The sequence below is a fragment of the Schistosoma mansoni genome, assembly GCF_000237925.1.
Source record: "Schistosoma mansoni, WGS project CABG00000000 data, supercontig 0125, strain Puerto Rico, whole genome shotgun sequence".
Classification (NCBI taxonomy): Eukaryota; Metazoa; Platyhelminthes; class Trematoda; order Strigeidida; family Schistosomatidae; genus Schistosoma; species Schistosoma mansoni.
This window is the reverse complement of record NW_017386034.1, coordinates 706247-721624: the sequence shown is the minus strand read 5'-3', so window position 1 is coordinate 721624 and position 15378 is coordinate 706247. Positions and strand designations below refer to the sequence as shown.

Here is a 15378-nt window from a genome sequence, read left to right as displayed (position 1 = left end):
AGGATGAATCATGTGAGTGTTGATTTGTACTGGACACCACAGGCCCAGTGTATTTCGGAATAATCAACTTGTTTTCCAAAAGTGGAGTACGTTGAGTCTTAACTACATGCTCGGAAAGGTAAAATGACCTCTTTTGGCTTTTTCAATTGGTTCTGAGCTCAAAAAGAAAATCTCGTATTTTTTTAAATATGGCAATACATATATGTATTGTGTTGACCTTCGCGACCCCGCTGTTCATGAACTCCTTGGCTCGTGAGGCGTTGGCAAATCCTGTGAATGGATGTCTCGATAAAGAATATAAGTACAGGTACAAGTTACTGCCATTTTACTTCCAAGACATATAAACTCTTTGCTTGAGGCCAAAACAAATGATCTTCTGAGAAGCGCAGGAAAAATACTTGTAGTTCATTTGTTACCGTCCTTTATTAATAACGTATTAGGCTCAGGAAGCCCAGAGTATTGATGAATGCTCATATATCCAGCCAAATCAAAGTCCAAAATGTTACAGGTAGTTATATAAATTATAACCCTGCACAAGTCCTATGACAGAAAAGAGCGACTTTCTGGAGAGAAATCCTGAGCATAATTGTGAAGTTGAAAACGGAATAAGTTCTCCTGTTGACGAACATAAACACAACCATGAGGTTCGTTTGAAGCTGTGTATTAGTTTGAGTAGTGAATAAAAAAGTATTACTCTCGAAATGTTTGGCGACTTGGACTGATGCATATATGTGCCTGGTCCTACGTTGTAGCTGACTGACTGGCTCGGACGAACCAATAGAATTAGGGGTGGCAAGTCTTCGATTTTGGAGTGAAATTCATTTATGTAGTTATATGACATTTTGGCGATATAGCTGATGTCATTTCGCGGTAAAAACCCCTACTTTAATTCCCGATTCTAAATTTTAATCCGAGATCCTAATCCTAACTCGTCATACTAATTTTCAACTCTCTTTTGACACTAGTAAATAGATGAGTCTTCTAAAAGTCGCCTAAATGTCATCCATAGATCATAGTTTTGTCTTACTTCTAAGTGTTGCTATCTACTCATTATTACATGCCTCGGTTTGGGCGCTGGGGCAGTATCACAGCACTTACACAAATCAGTGGTACATGCTACTGGCCTCATTGTTATTGTGTGGCGCGTATGTATTTGATGCTCCCCTGTACTAATGTTTGTGTGTTCAAACAAATAAACTTAATAACAAGGTGGTATTCTGAGCTCCGTCAGCTTGAGCGATAAAACAACCTGGTTTGGGTGGTTTGAGATTGTTTTTTTACTCCGGTTTTCTTATCATTAATATATGGGTATTTCATTGTATCATTAAAGCTCAAAACTGTGTGTTGATTAAAAATTAGCACTTTTAATTTCTTGCAAAAAAGTTCATGGCTATTTTATGTGCACAAATGTTACCTAGTGTAAGGATATTTTTAACAGTTGCACTTTTAAACACCTTATCAAGTGTTCACAGTTCTGTTACGTACGCGGTTCTCATCTAAACTAATGGTTAGATAGCTCTGTATTTTTCCATCTCTCTTGCTGACTCTGAATGGCTGAAATCTTCTAGTCTTCAGTTTTGGGGTACTCAAATATTGTAAGGCTTTGGGAGTAATAAGGTGATATCCGTAAACAACCATCATCTACAGCGATGCTGCCTTTTTACAAATCATAACAGAGACAAAAGGTCTCCCGTAAAAATCTCATTCTTTCGTTGGCCTACAAGTTTCTAGTTCTCATACTAAGATTTAAAACATTCTATATGTTGTTTGTCTTAGACAGCTATGCCTTCAGCTTTACAGTTACACTATAGGGTCAAAAAACCTCCGCTTCTAATTTGGCTTATATTCTAGTTCATATAGAAAACTTTCTTTCGTGGCTTTGGCGACCAAACATATGTTAACTGGCCACACACTTCCAATAGTACTTGTACACATCTCGCTCCCCATCATTCCTTTACCTTCATCCTAAAATTTATCTTTTGTTATCAGTCATCTAATGTTCTCTTTCCCATACCCAGCTAATGCAAACAATCTAAGCTTTCAAAATATTTGTCTTAGTTCTATAAAGCTGCAGTCTTGGCTACATATCTGAATTTCTAACCTTTTAATAGGACAAGTTTCACTAGTAGGAATTTAGGATCTCGTTCCATCTATATGTTATCCTTTTAAAACCTATACAACACAATCATGGATATTCACTTGATCTCGCCTAGCTATCGTGAAGAACCTACAAATTTTGCTCTATGGGTATCTAAAAGCGCTGTAGCGAATTCTCCCAATCTTACTGCTGTAGGTATAACATTAATGAAAGTGGAATGACACATCGACGGAATTCCAGTTTTAGTCATCTTAATCCCATTCCATTGGATGACACTGTAAGGACTCTGAAGGATAAAGATATCGTTATCCTTACCTGTTTTTCTACTGAACTGAAAACGTTTCTGGCTTCTCTGTAAAGCTGGGCATTTGGACGTAGTAAATTTGCCTAGTAGTCTTAGTACCTAGGTAGATAGGTAATACTGTTCAGACAGTCGTTGACTTAAGGCAGACACCAACTTTAATGATGGAAAGAAACGTCATGTGGATTGATGGTTTTCAGTGACTCGAAATTTGACGAATGATCGTTATCGAAATATACATTTCAGCTATCCTTGTGTATGATCATCGGCTTAAATCGCGTTAGTGAATAGGGGAATGAGAATGGATTTTGAATACGTGTATTTCATAAAGTCGTTGATCCAGATAGACGGAGTAAAGGAAGCGGAGAAAGCTAAGCGAAACAAATGGACGCTCAGTGTAGAAGGTTAGTGAGCCAACTCGTTTTTATCAAGCGTGACTCAATTTTTATATTTAGACAAAAATAATTTGCAGACAAATAATGATTAGGGCAAGTGATTAGCACACAGACGTTCATATAAAAGATAGTCGGGGTTAATAAGCGAATAAGTGATAGGGTAAAAATGTGGCTTGAGAAGACTGAATAGATTGGTCTGTCCAGAGGCTAAAATAACCTATGTGGGCTTAACATAGTACTAGTCCCTACAGTCTTTTACACTGACAACTCTTCAGTGGCTCAGTCATGTATTACCCATGTCTAACACTATTTGCTAACTCTAAAAGAGTGGAAAAAACAGAAGTGGTGGTTCTTTTAATGTAGATACTCATCCGTGAATTAAGAATAATAAACCAACACAAGTATCCTTCACTTAATCTCTATAAGGTTATTCAATTCATTGGTTTAAGTGTCATCAAGCAGATCAGTGTAGAAATCAGTGGCTAGTCACTTCAATTTCGTTCCTGAACGGTTAGATGAATTGTGCAAAAGCGAAACCTGTATCAACTCTCCTTATTTGAGATGTATCTCACACTATTCTTACTTTTGCTATGATATGAAGGTTTTCAAGTTAACCTCTTACCAGGAGTCCACCTGTTCACTTAACCTAATCTGTTATCCTACTTCTCATCCCAACTCAATTTAATAGTTCGTAAAATAGAAATTAAGTTCACATTCTTGTATCAAAATAACATTTTTCGATAGATCAAGTCGTTAGATATGGCATTATACAGCCGATTGGTGAGATTCTTTGGTTCTCTGTAACGTTTTCTTTTGCCTTGCTATCTAAACTTCAGCCTTATTCAGACAAAGATGAAATAAACGACCGCAATGTTCTTCCAGAACCTGCCGAAGGTCTAGGTCTGAAAGCTCAAAATCGGTACCTGAAAGCAAAAGTCCGCGTACTATTAGAAGAAAATCAAAAGCTCAATTCACAGATTACTCATCAAGTTTGTTTAATCCTTATTTTTAAACTATTTATATTTTTACAGGTATCATTAGCCTAAATAGCTAGAAGAGTGTTTAATGTAAACTTAAGTGATTTGTATATTTGTATGATATTTCTAAATATTCTAAGCGATTAGAAAGCAACTCAGTTTGGTAAGACAAGGCGAATATAAGTTCTTGTTATAGTAACAAGTACGGTACATTAAGAAACAACTGAAACCTATATGGTGACGCGTCTGTGCTGTTATTTAAAGTTTTATATACCGTGCATACTATCTGCCCTCGATAACAAACGTAGGATTAAGGTATTGTTATTTCATAACTAAGTAGTAGGAATTTTCTGGCTTATTTGTAAGAGGCTTTTTGTAGTACCTACTAGTTTATTCTATTTTAAATGCAGTTAAGGTATTTACTTTTCTATCATCTAGATTTATGGTATAAAATCGTGGCTTTTCTCAGTGCATCTTTCTAGAGGGTCATTTCGAAATATTATCTTTCCTACGAAAGCCACTCAATTTAAAATAACTTTTGCCAACATTTTTATGTAGATGGACTATTGCTAACAGTGGAATCTGAGACGCGTTTCGGTCCCTTTAGGAGCTGGTCGGCTGGATTTGTCTACATCCCAGAGTTGATTTCCACTCCAAGATTCAAACAAAGCACGTTTCGCTTAAAACTTAATCGCGTTATCCACTTGGCTACCGAGTCCTGATAACCACTAACTTGTGCAGCAGGTATGAGTCTTAATTCGACTTTATATGGCTTTGGATTATCCCGTTATTGATAACGTGATGGTGTTTAACGCGAAATGTACTGGGTTTGAGTCCCGAAAAAAGCCCCGACTCTGGGATCCCGGTAAATCCAAAGGACGAGTCCCTTGTAGAGCGAAACACGCGTCCTGAGTTGAACTGCTAGCTACAGTCCATCTATATAAACTTGTCCAATAATGACTTTATCTAAGCAGTTCGCACAGGATGCACGTATGCCAACTAAAGCTGATCAAAGTTCAGTTAAGATGTCAATAACGGGATAGTCCAAATCCTACCATCAAACGTCAATTTTTAAACAAAATGTGGAAATACTGTTGTGGGCGTTATCATCAGCAGATGATCCCCAATATCCCAGTATCCTTTAATTACTCATATAATCTGCACCTTTATCATTGATTTGTTTTTGTACCTCATAGTATTCAGTGTTTATTTTCGGCTTCTTTTTTCTGATTAAATGTAATGGGACAGGGAATGAGTCGTTTCCAGCCGTAATTTTGAATTGTAAGATATTTCGTCTTGTAAATTGTTCAAAAGAAAGTATCTTTCCACGATATTGTCAACTGGAAAGTGACAACTTCCCTCTCATCTCTGATCAGTCACTCATATGCACTGTACAATATAATTTATATGTTCATCGGTTCAAGTTGCCACATTAGGTTAGCACAGAGAGACAAATCCCAAGATAGAAGTAGTAACAGTATCATTATTAGTAGAAAAGATTAAGTTTAGTAAGGAGTAAAAGAGTATAGCATTTTGGGACTCAGTATCTGAAGAAGACTAAGAGTGAATGCTCCATTAAGAACAATTCTGACTCATGTCATCCAACGTCTCCAAGCACCAGTTACGATAGTTGCGCCGACCCTAACTAGGTAGTCTGCATCTACCTAGATCGTTCAGTCCAACTGTCATACCTGTAATAGCACTCGAACTCATCTCAATCAGCTTTTTTTTCACTTACTATCCCTACGATCAACCATTCTCCTAAAGCTTCATCAACCGTCCGAGAATAATCATACTCGATAAAGTAGTTGGATGCGTTGATCACCTCACTTATTTTAAAAGCATCATCGGCTCTGATAAGTTGGTGGTTGACGAAACCCGATTATCCTAAACAGATCTTGATAATTGCAGTATAATACATCTATTTGTAAGCACTGTTACCTATAATGTAAGCCCAAATATCGAAACATGAAGGATAGACGTAGCTGTTATTAACCTATGGTTTACTTCGTTCTCGGTGATTGTAGGTCTTAGTTGATACGTCTAATATTGGTTCCAGTGCAACACATACATCCATTCTTTATCTTCCCTTGGATTTCGATTTACAACATTATTTCATACTTTATACTCCACAAACTCAATTTTGCTTTTCAAACTAGACTTTTTATGTATAATCTTTTTTTATTGTCGGTCGTACTATTTTTTAAATTATTTATATTCCTTGTTCAAATTCCTCTCGCTGTTCTGATTTGTTGTGGCAGCTTGTATCGATGTATATCTTTGCCAAGTTCTACGTTCGTTATAATCGACTGACTAATTTTATGTCCTGTTAGAAATATCACTGCTAGCACACGTGGCATAAAACAAGCAATACGATTAACAACTATTTACGTTACCTATCTGTTTGATACTTTAGTGATCACTGTTGATATTAGTTTGTTCATTACCACGCATCTCATGGCATTTTCTCGGATTATTTTACATTTTGTGTGTATTCAGTGTCATTTCCTATACCTTACTGTCTTTGGAAAAATCATTATTTGGTATGACTACAGTATATTTAGCAAATATTTCGGGCAATTATGGTCTTTAGTCTATCGGAAAACCGCTTTTGTAAACGCGTAGTTTATGAGAACGAAAAAAATAATACTACGAAATCTAGACAGATTGTACATATTAAGTTAATATGTAGAAGTCTTCTACAGTTGACTCTACCTGGTAATTAAAAAAACAGCATATAAACTCGTCCTTCCGTCTCTTCGATCCCTTGTAGGGACTGAAATAGATTTCTAAGAGCCCCACATTTTTCTTGGTTAGGGTTGTATATTTATGGTGAGGATCGAGATGTTTTCATCACGGACTTCCATCAACTATAAAACAGAACTGATTTTTAGGCATTTGGATGTGGATGAATTTCTCACAAAAATCTAATTATTGCTCTCTGGTTAGTTTGTCCATAAAATATAATGTCAGTAGGTGAATATTTGTTTTAGGGTAAAATGGTTAGAGCTTAGGGATGGTGTCGATTTGTTTGTTATTTGCAGTCTACTGAGAAAGAACTGGGAGTTTGGTAAGTTTAACAATAATATTTTTACTCTATAATCGCAAAAACTAAATTTTTATTGTATTAAACGTTCTGAGCACAATATAAAGATATTTCTGCTGTTCGTTATACGTGATATTTAAATTCGGCACAAAAATTTATAAGTCACCTTCGTGATTCTGTTTGTTTCGTCTCTATAATTTTACCATCTTTTGTTCTACGTTAATTTTTCTTTTATTCTTGGGTAAATGTCTATCTTCATTTTAGAATGGTGAAATTGTTCGAATGAAAAGTCGTATGCAAGAACTGGAAGAAGAACGCAATCGGTTACATCGAGTCACATTTGCACATTCATCTCAGTTAGAAAAAATGAAAAAAAGTTTGGGCGAAACACGCGTTCACTGTAATGAACTAGAAACAGAAAAGACTAATTACAAAAAGGTAAATTATTATTCAGTTAATGTTTCATAGTTGTTGTGCTCTGCTTCCTTTTTGTTTCTTACTATCATATGTAGACTAATAAATTAAAATACATTTTACATCATTATATGATATCGTTTGTATAGAGTCCCAATAAAAGGCAAATTTAGAGTAGATATATCAAGTGACGGCTTTATCGTCTAAACGCCTAACTTCTTACCACTGTATGGGTAGTTTGAACTTCGTTCTACTTTCAATTTAGGCAGCTGCGAAGTATCACTGACACCTACACAAAATCAATTCCAAAAACTGATACTTAGCTACTAATTTGGATTGGAATAAAATGTGTTGGTTTGCTATGATAATGCCTGAAATTTACAGGTCAACATTTTTTCAGTTATTCGTCTATTCATTGGTCCAAGTATTTTCAGAAAAAAGCACGTCCTATTTAATTAGTGAAATAATTCTTGTATTATTGGATACTCTGAAGCAGTGATTACAAATTCTTTCGGAACAACATACAAACATAACGTAGGCTAACGTAACGAGATGGGGGTGCGTCTTCTGTGGTTTCGAAATCGATCCATTTTGTAAGAAATCCTACCTAACTTTGTGTGTCTTTTTGAATTTTCATGCAGATACATTTAGCTACTCATGAGTATGTGGTGTGCATTTATGAATTTTTATGGGGATGATATTTTGGATTTATGTATACATGGAGTTGTAACCAGTGTTCTGTCGTACCCCGTTGTCTATAGTTTTCTTCTAACTTTTGCTTGAGTCTTTCTGTTTGATAGGTTTGTGTTTGTGTGACTAGCTATGAGATTTCGGACACTAGGTAGTGTAAACTAAAAATAATGATAAGTAAACGATATATCAGTCAATGTCTATATAAACACGCAAAATTCCCTTATTTGTACTGCTATTAGTAATAATAAAAATATAATATTTAACATGAACCTGGTGACAAATGTCAGCTCTCAATGGTTTTATTAATGTTTCGAATGTATTATTCAAGTTTTATCCTCGACTACTTAAAAATTATATGCATCTGTTTAATTATTATGTACTCATACATATACCTATTGGACTTCTATTTCATCATACTAAAACCAACTGTATCTTAAACAGGATTATGATTCACTGAAACGTAATTCTGATCAGCAAGTTTTCGAGATCAAATCTTTGACTACACGTCTTAATCGTGCAATTGAAGAATCTGATCGTTATAAAGCTGAATTAGACAAGGTCCGTTCATCTACACGTGAGAGCGTTGGATCTATGCGTCATAATATGGATAATTTAATGGCTGAAAATAAGCGGTTGGAAAAGCAGAAGTCCGAATTAATTTCAACATTTAAAAAGCAAATGAAATTGATCGATATATTGCGTAGACAAAAAGTAAGAGTATAATTATTTACTTGGTGAACATGTTTTGTTATGTTTTAATTTCCTCATACTACATATATCAGAAGAGTGACATCTCAAAATATATCTCTATAAAGTTGACGGTGTTCAGGCTGAGTCAGTCACTAATGTGCAGTTGTGGCAGAATGGAACTCTTGGAATTAAGTATTTTCAAGGCTATCCATAAAGATGGCCCTGCGAACCCAACTGGATATCAAAAAAGTGTGCTTTCGTTACTAATCAAGTCTACAATAAACTGTTGTTGCATATAAATTGTCTAAAACGTATAGCATAGTTAGAACGTGCGAAAAACAAAACCAGCTGTTAAAACTTTTGTCCAATTTTCTCTTCTGTGATTATCCCCTTACTCCTATCTTTTACTGCTGAAACAACTGTCGGTTCTTTTTTTACCTACCACATAGTTTCTTATGCTGTACTCAGCATTTTGGTATGCCACAGTGCTATATCATCCTCTATTTATCAATACTTTAAGTTGTCATTTGTGTATTCGTGCAACCAAAAAGCAGCACACTCAGCAGTAATTTGTTATCGGCTTTATGCAAATTTAAAGTGATTGGTAAATGTAAAAGGTTATAATACATTTGCATCACAGGGTGCACAAGCCTACAGAGTTTAATGCTCAATCTTAACTGCTAACAAACTTAATGTACCCTAAAACAATGTTTTCAAATCTAACCTAATTTACTCAAATTTCCTCTCATTTTTCCCATTATTTTGAGTTTAAAATTTAGTGATAATTTATCTTCTTTATCAAAAGTAATACAATAATCTGTTCATTTTATTTAGCTAGTAGTTTGATAACCTTACCTGAATAAACTGCATATCCATGATGGTTTTTATACAATAAACAAGACTTTTAATGTATACTCTAATAGCCTAAAAATGTTTGTATATTGATCGTTTAGTGCATGAAAATCTTCCGTTCAAGTGAATCTTTATAGTGTTATTGAAGCCAATTAGATTCTTTTCCTTTCATATTTATATTGTCCATATTATTGTTGTGTGCTTCTTTTTCCAGATGCTAATCGAAGCCTCGAAGTGCTTACAAATAACAGAAGATGAATTTCTGAAGGCTCTCGATTGGTAAAGTCTTTAAACACAAGCATTTTCCTCGTAATATATTAATCGTCTGAATAAAAACATTTCATATTATCAATGATTGTTTACGTTCTACATGCTTTATTTATTTATTTTTCACAGTTGTATTGTTTTTATATTAGATAAAATATATATTTGCCATCAAAAATATGTTATTAATTGCATTCATCACGGATTTCTCTTTGTGATGTGGATTGATCTATGTTGCTTCAGTTAACAATATTCCATTATACCGTTGAATATTTTTTTTGTAAACCGAGTTTTGATGTATTTTAATTTGTTAACTAATCAATTAGTTTTTGCGGTGATCTCAGTTATATATATATATCACTTGAGAGTTACCCTGCTAACCAATTTGAATATGTGAGATGAATAACGGATACTAATGTCGTGTTAAACACAGCAAACTGGTGATTAACTTTTCCAGTGGGACTGATTTACGATAGATGTAAAGTTTTTATCACATTATGACTACTAACATTAAGAATTCTTTTCGTAGTATTTTGCAGGTACTATTGAATAGCCAGTATGCTATCTGTTGATTAAAAATAAGCAAACAATAACAGTCAATTCAAACCTTTCTGTTTTACGTGACATCTTGATAGTTTTCACCTTTTCTAAAACTTGAAACAGTTCCTTTGATAAATTTAGGCAACACAATGAGAAGACAAAGTCTATCGGAACTATGTGATATATGTGTGTAATACACTTCAGACAGTTTGATTAGATATTTACTGGTTTCAGGTGTATTGGACTAATATATCACATGGTTCTGATAAATGACTTCTCTTTGCCTTATGTCTCGTGTGTCAGTTCCTCGGGTATTATGTTACTTGCTGTAGTGACTGCATTACTTTTACTTACTCCATGGGGTTTAGGCAAACTTAATGTAAGCTAAAATATAAAAGCATGGTTCTAATCAGAAACTACTCACGTATTAAAGTCAACTTTATTATGTACCTTAGATCTGGTTAACTTTAGGAAATGTCATTTAGAAGGGTCTTTCAATACCTAATTTAGCATGTGTATTCAGTATTTCACAATGTTAATGGTCATTTAACTTCAGAAGGAATAACTGGTAAAATAGTTGTAAAGTGATTATTGTCTCATATGAAGCCCTTTCTCGTACATTGCAGCAGAGTCCCGTTTAGTTAAGTTCGAAAGTGCTTTCATGTTTTTGCCAGTATAATAAACATTGTCATAGGATCGGATGCAGATGTAAAGGCGAGGATTGGCAAAGCAAGGGCAGTATTTCTACAATTGAAGAACATATGGAACTCAAAACAACTGTCAACTAATTTCAAAGTCAGAATCTTCAATACGAACGTCAAGACAGTCATTCCTAATGTACGGAGCTGAAATGTGGAGAACTACCTCAACTATCGTCAAGAAGGTACAAATATTTATAAACAGTTGTCTACGCAAAATACTCAACATTCACTGGTCGGATACTATCAGCAACAGCCTTCTGTGGGAGAGGACAAACCAGCTTCCAGCTGAAGAGGAAATTAGGAAAAGACGTTGGAAGTGGATAGGACATACATTAAGGAAATCACCAATGTGCATTACAAGGCAATCCCTAACTCGGAATCCGGAAGGGAAGCGGAAAAGAGGGAGACCAAAGAACACATTACGGCGGGAAATAGAAGCAGATATGAAAAGGATGAATAATAACTGGAAAGGATTGCCGAGGACAGGTTTGGATGGAGAATGCTGGTGAGCGGCCTATGCTCCTCGACGAGGGGTAACAGGCGTAAGTAAGTCATAGGAAAACGAAGCTCTTAAAGTATAAAAACGAAAATTTATTAACTTTCAGAATTCCCTTTTTTCTGTGCATCATGATATTTATCTTTGCAAGTAAACAGTCATTTTTAAAACCAAGTACATCAGAACATCGATTCAAAAAAGTACGTATAAACATACGTGAATCGATAAATTTTCAGGTGAAAGCTGCGATTAGATTGGAGAAATTGAAATCAAATAAACGAAAGCTTACTGAGATGCGACTGTGCACAGTTCATCCTTTTTCTATTTTCCTTGCAGAATATTACATGTCTAATCCAGAATTGTTTCCGGATCTACTATCTGACTCAGTTCCAAATACCTTGTCACTTGAGACTTTAATCAGTCAAGGAGCAGAGGCACGAATCTATCACACTAAGTTGTTCCATTCAACATATACGTTTCCATGTATTGTAAAGGAGAGATTTGTTAAACGGTATCGTCATAGTACATTGGATGCTACTTTGTCGATGCAGCGAATGCGAGCTGAAGTCAGGCAGCTGTTGCGTTGTAGAGAAGTGGGAATAGATGTCCCTCCAGTCCTTCTAGTTGATGTTCGACGACGTCGGATTTGGCTCGGTGAAGTTGGTCCAAATGCTGTCACACTTCAAGATTGGTTTAAAAAATTATCTTCTCTTGCAGTCAAATCAGATTTATCTACCATGGATATCCAGGAGAAAACAGCTTCACAGTTGCGAAATTTAACAACGGCATTAGGTCGATTACTAGCTCAGCTACATTCTAATCATATAATACATGGTGACTTGACTATGTCTAATATTCTTGTTCAACAGGTAGTTTTGTGCAAACCTTTATAATATTGCTCTCGTAGTTCAATTATGATTTGTCATTCACTTGAGTAACTGTATTACTAAAAAGCAAGTGTATATGTTTTGGATCACGTGTAATTCTGTACACCGATTACATCCATGCGGAGGTTAAAAGACAAAATCAGGCTTTTTATGAATAAATTACTGGCGTATTTGACAGAAACTTCATCACTTAGGATAACAAATTAGTAATATTTTACTTATCAATACGCATAACATAGTTCTGTATCTCATTGATAAGGGTGTTTTGTTTGTCAGAAAGTAGGTTGCAGTTCGTAACGTTTCATCTTTTGTCCTGGTAGCGATAGTGCAGATGATGCCCCCAAATGCTGTGGTATGGCCGAGTGTGAGGATAATTTGCTCTCCTCGAAACTCTCATATGGCCACGCATATATAGCCACTCACAGGAAATCCTACTGACTGCCTCCTCATGGCAGGGGCGTTGCCTACGTGATTATGAGGATAAAAAGCGAATGTCCGGCGCTTTAACCAGATTGATGGATATAAAGGGCCAACCTAGGGAAGTTATAAAAACCCTGATTCTGAACCAATGGTGCACATGGGGTTAAGGACCCTGAAGGAAAAAATGTAGTATGAACCTATTGTGGGTCACCCGTTACTATTGGATTACATCTAACGTTGCTCCACTGCCTTGTGAATTAGACCTCTGTGTCAAAGGCTCCCTAAGAAAACTACTCGTTTGTGTTTGGGCACCGAGGCAGTATCCTAGACCACATACACATTTAATGATAACTACTTTGTTTGGTGCATATTTATTTCGAAACCCCTTTGTACAAATGTTTATTTGTGATTTCATCCTAATTAGTAATCGAAAAAGATGTACAATCAACATACAAATGAGTGTATTTTTGACTAGGGTCGTCGTGTTTTGTGGCTAACAAACCTTCAATTGTACCAGTCTTAGTGCTCTTACTTCGCGTCGATGGAATTGCAGTGGTTCTTTGTCATACATGTATAAGTATTGAGCGATTTCTATGTAAAAATTAGCGACGAGCAGGCATAACAATGTGTTTAAACATAAAAATGAATAATAAGTGTTGATGATTGTCACAGAATGATAATTGATCGACTGCTCTGAAACTAAGGATACAAAAATTACGAGTGTCGAAAATCCAGTTATGTCTAATCTTCATGCTTTGAACATGTTAACGCAACTGAAACACATATGTTTAACATTTCGGAAGTATAGTCCTACGCATACAATCACTTTTTACTTTTGAACGAACCTGAAAAAGAAGAAACTGATGACTTCGGTAAAAGGTATATCACTAGTTCAGTTTCAACATTCTGATTTATTTATGAAATTCGATTTTGATATAATAGTAGCTAAATCCTCACCAAGTGTAGCGCTGTTAGCAGAATAAGAAATAATAGAGTCGTAGGACAAAAATTTAAAAAATTATTTTTATTTGATTTATCCCTTGCTCTATATCATCACTAGAGCAATGAAGATGTTAAATCACTTACTGTTTTTAATACTAACCTCCTTAGTTCAACATTTCTCCATAATTTCAGTTAGATAATTGTAACGAAGAATCCAGTTTTCGGATCGTTCCTGTAGATTTCGGACTTTCAAGCTCTTCTTCTGGATTAACCTCACAGCGTTTAGCAGAAGATAAAGCTGTGGATTTGTATGTATTTGAACGGGCCTTAACATGTGGTCTTGATCACAAAGCCCTGTCAAAAATTACCGCTGCCCACTCCGATTTAAATACTCCAGAATCTCTTCTGAATTTAATTATAAAGTCCTATCGTGATAATTATGTATCGACAATGCTGAATGATCAACAGATAAAGCCTAAACATGATAATACAAAATCAGGTGGTCATTTGGAAAAACAAGAAAACGAAGTCAAAGAAATTTTAAACAAATTGGAGGACGTTCGACTTCGTGGTCGAAAACGTCTGATGATCGGTTGAATCGCACTTTGTGGCTGCATTAAGTGATAACTTTCTGCAAATTACCATACATATAAATTATTTGAATAATTGTATTTTATAATTTCTGAATCCTTTTACCGATTCTAATCCAATCATTGAGTTATTGTTAAAATCCAAAGACGGGCTTTTTCTGGAATACAAAGCCACTAATGAAAGTAACATGATCAGTCAGGGTTTACAAAATTAGGATTGTAATGTATCTGAACGTCTGTCAATCTATCAAACTGCAGCCAAATAGAATCTACCTCTTTAGAAGTAGGTGGATAATAAATTTAGTATACGCACTAGAACCCGTACAATACCACAGTATTGTATTAAACGCTCACTAGAAATTAGTAAGGAAATAATGTTAGATGATTGAACTAGGGGGTCTACAAGAAACCCTGAACCTAGGTTCCGTAATATTCTATGCTCGTTAACAAGGTATGCCTGCAATGTTGTGGGAACTGGTGCTTCCTGGGGTGTTCGAATTTGCATCACCTAGCTTCATAGTGAGATGCTATCACTGATTTATTTGGGCTGCTACGGCTTTGAAAATTTAAACAGCTTCATTCAGTAATATTACCTATCTACACTAAGCAGTAGTCTCAGAATAAATACCATTACAAGTACGATGACGAATTAGTGTTAATAAAAATCAATGGGATCAGCAGTTCATTGGGATGTAGGGTCAGCATCTAAGACGTCCGACATTCAACCACTAAGTTCCAGGTTTGAGCTCAAATCCACCCTTTTTCGATTCGGGAAACCAGTCAGTATCATTACTCATTACCTTTAGGGTGTAATGCATACCTAAGTACCTAGTGAATAAGCCTGTTGTATTATCGGTGATGTGTGATTAATTAACATTTTGACTTCTAAAATTATTGGAAACGAAATCAACTACTGAAAATTAATAAGTATAGTGACTACAAAACAGTGAGGTTAGATAAATAAAGTTGGAAGGTACAAAACAAATTTTATAGTAAATGTTCTCCGTAAATATAGTTATTTAGATCTAATTGCTTAAAAGTATGTATGTGTTGAGTATATACTATTCATTAT

The 15378-nt window shown here is 35.3% G+C and overlaps 1 protein-coding gene across 1 annotated transcript; it reads left to right on the top strand.

The window, feature by feature from the left end:
* Window positions 1-542: 542 nt before the first annotated feature.
* Smp_139630 (Lipopolysaccharide kinase,putative) lies at window positions 543-14387 on the top strand (the record flags this gene model as incomplete). The annotated part of the gene is made up of 8 exons (XM_018790363.1): window positions 543-644; window positions 3631-3783; window positions 7082-7255; window positions 8366-8635; window positions 9681-9745; window positions 10574-10649; window positions 11704-12344; window positions 13935-14387. The coding sequence occupies 8 exons, from the start codon at window positions 543-545 to the stop codon at window positions 14311-14313; spliced, it is 1860 nt and encodes a 619-aa protein (XP_018646370.1). The 3' UTR covers window positions 14314-14387.
* Between the last annotated feature and the right edge of the window lie 991 nt (window positions 14388-15378).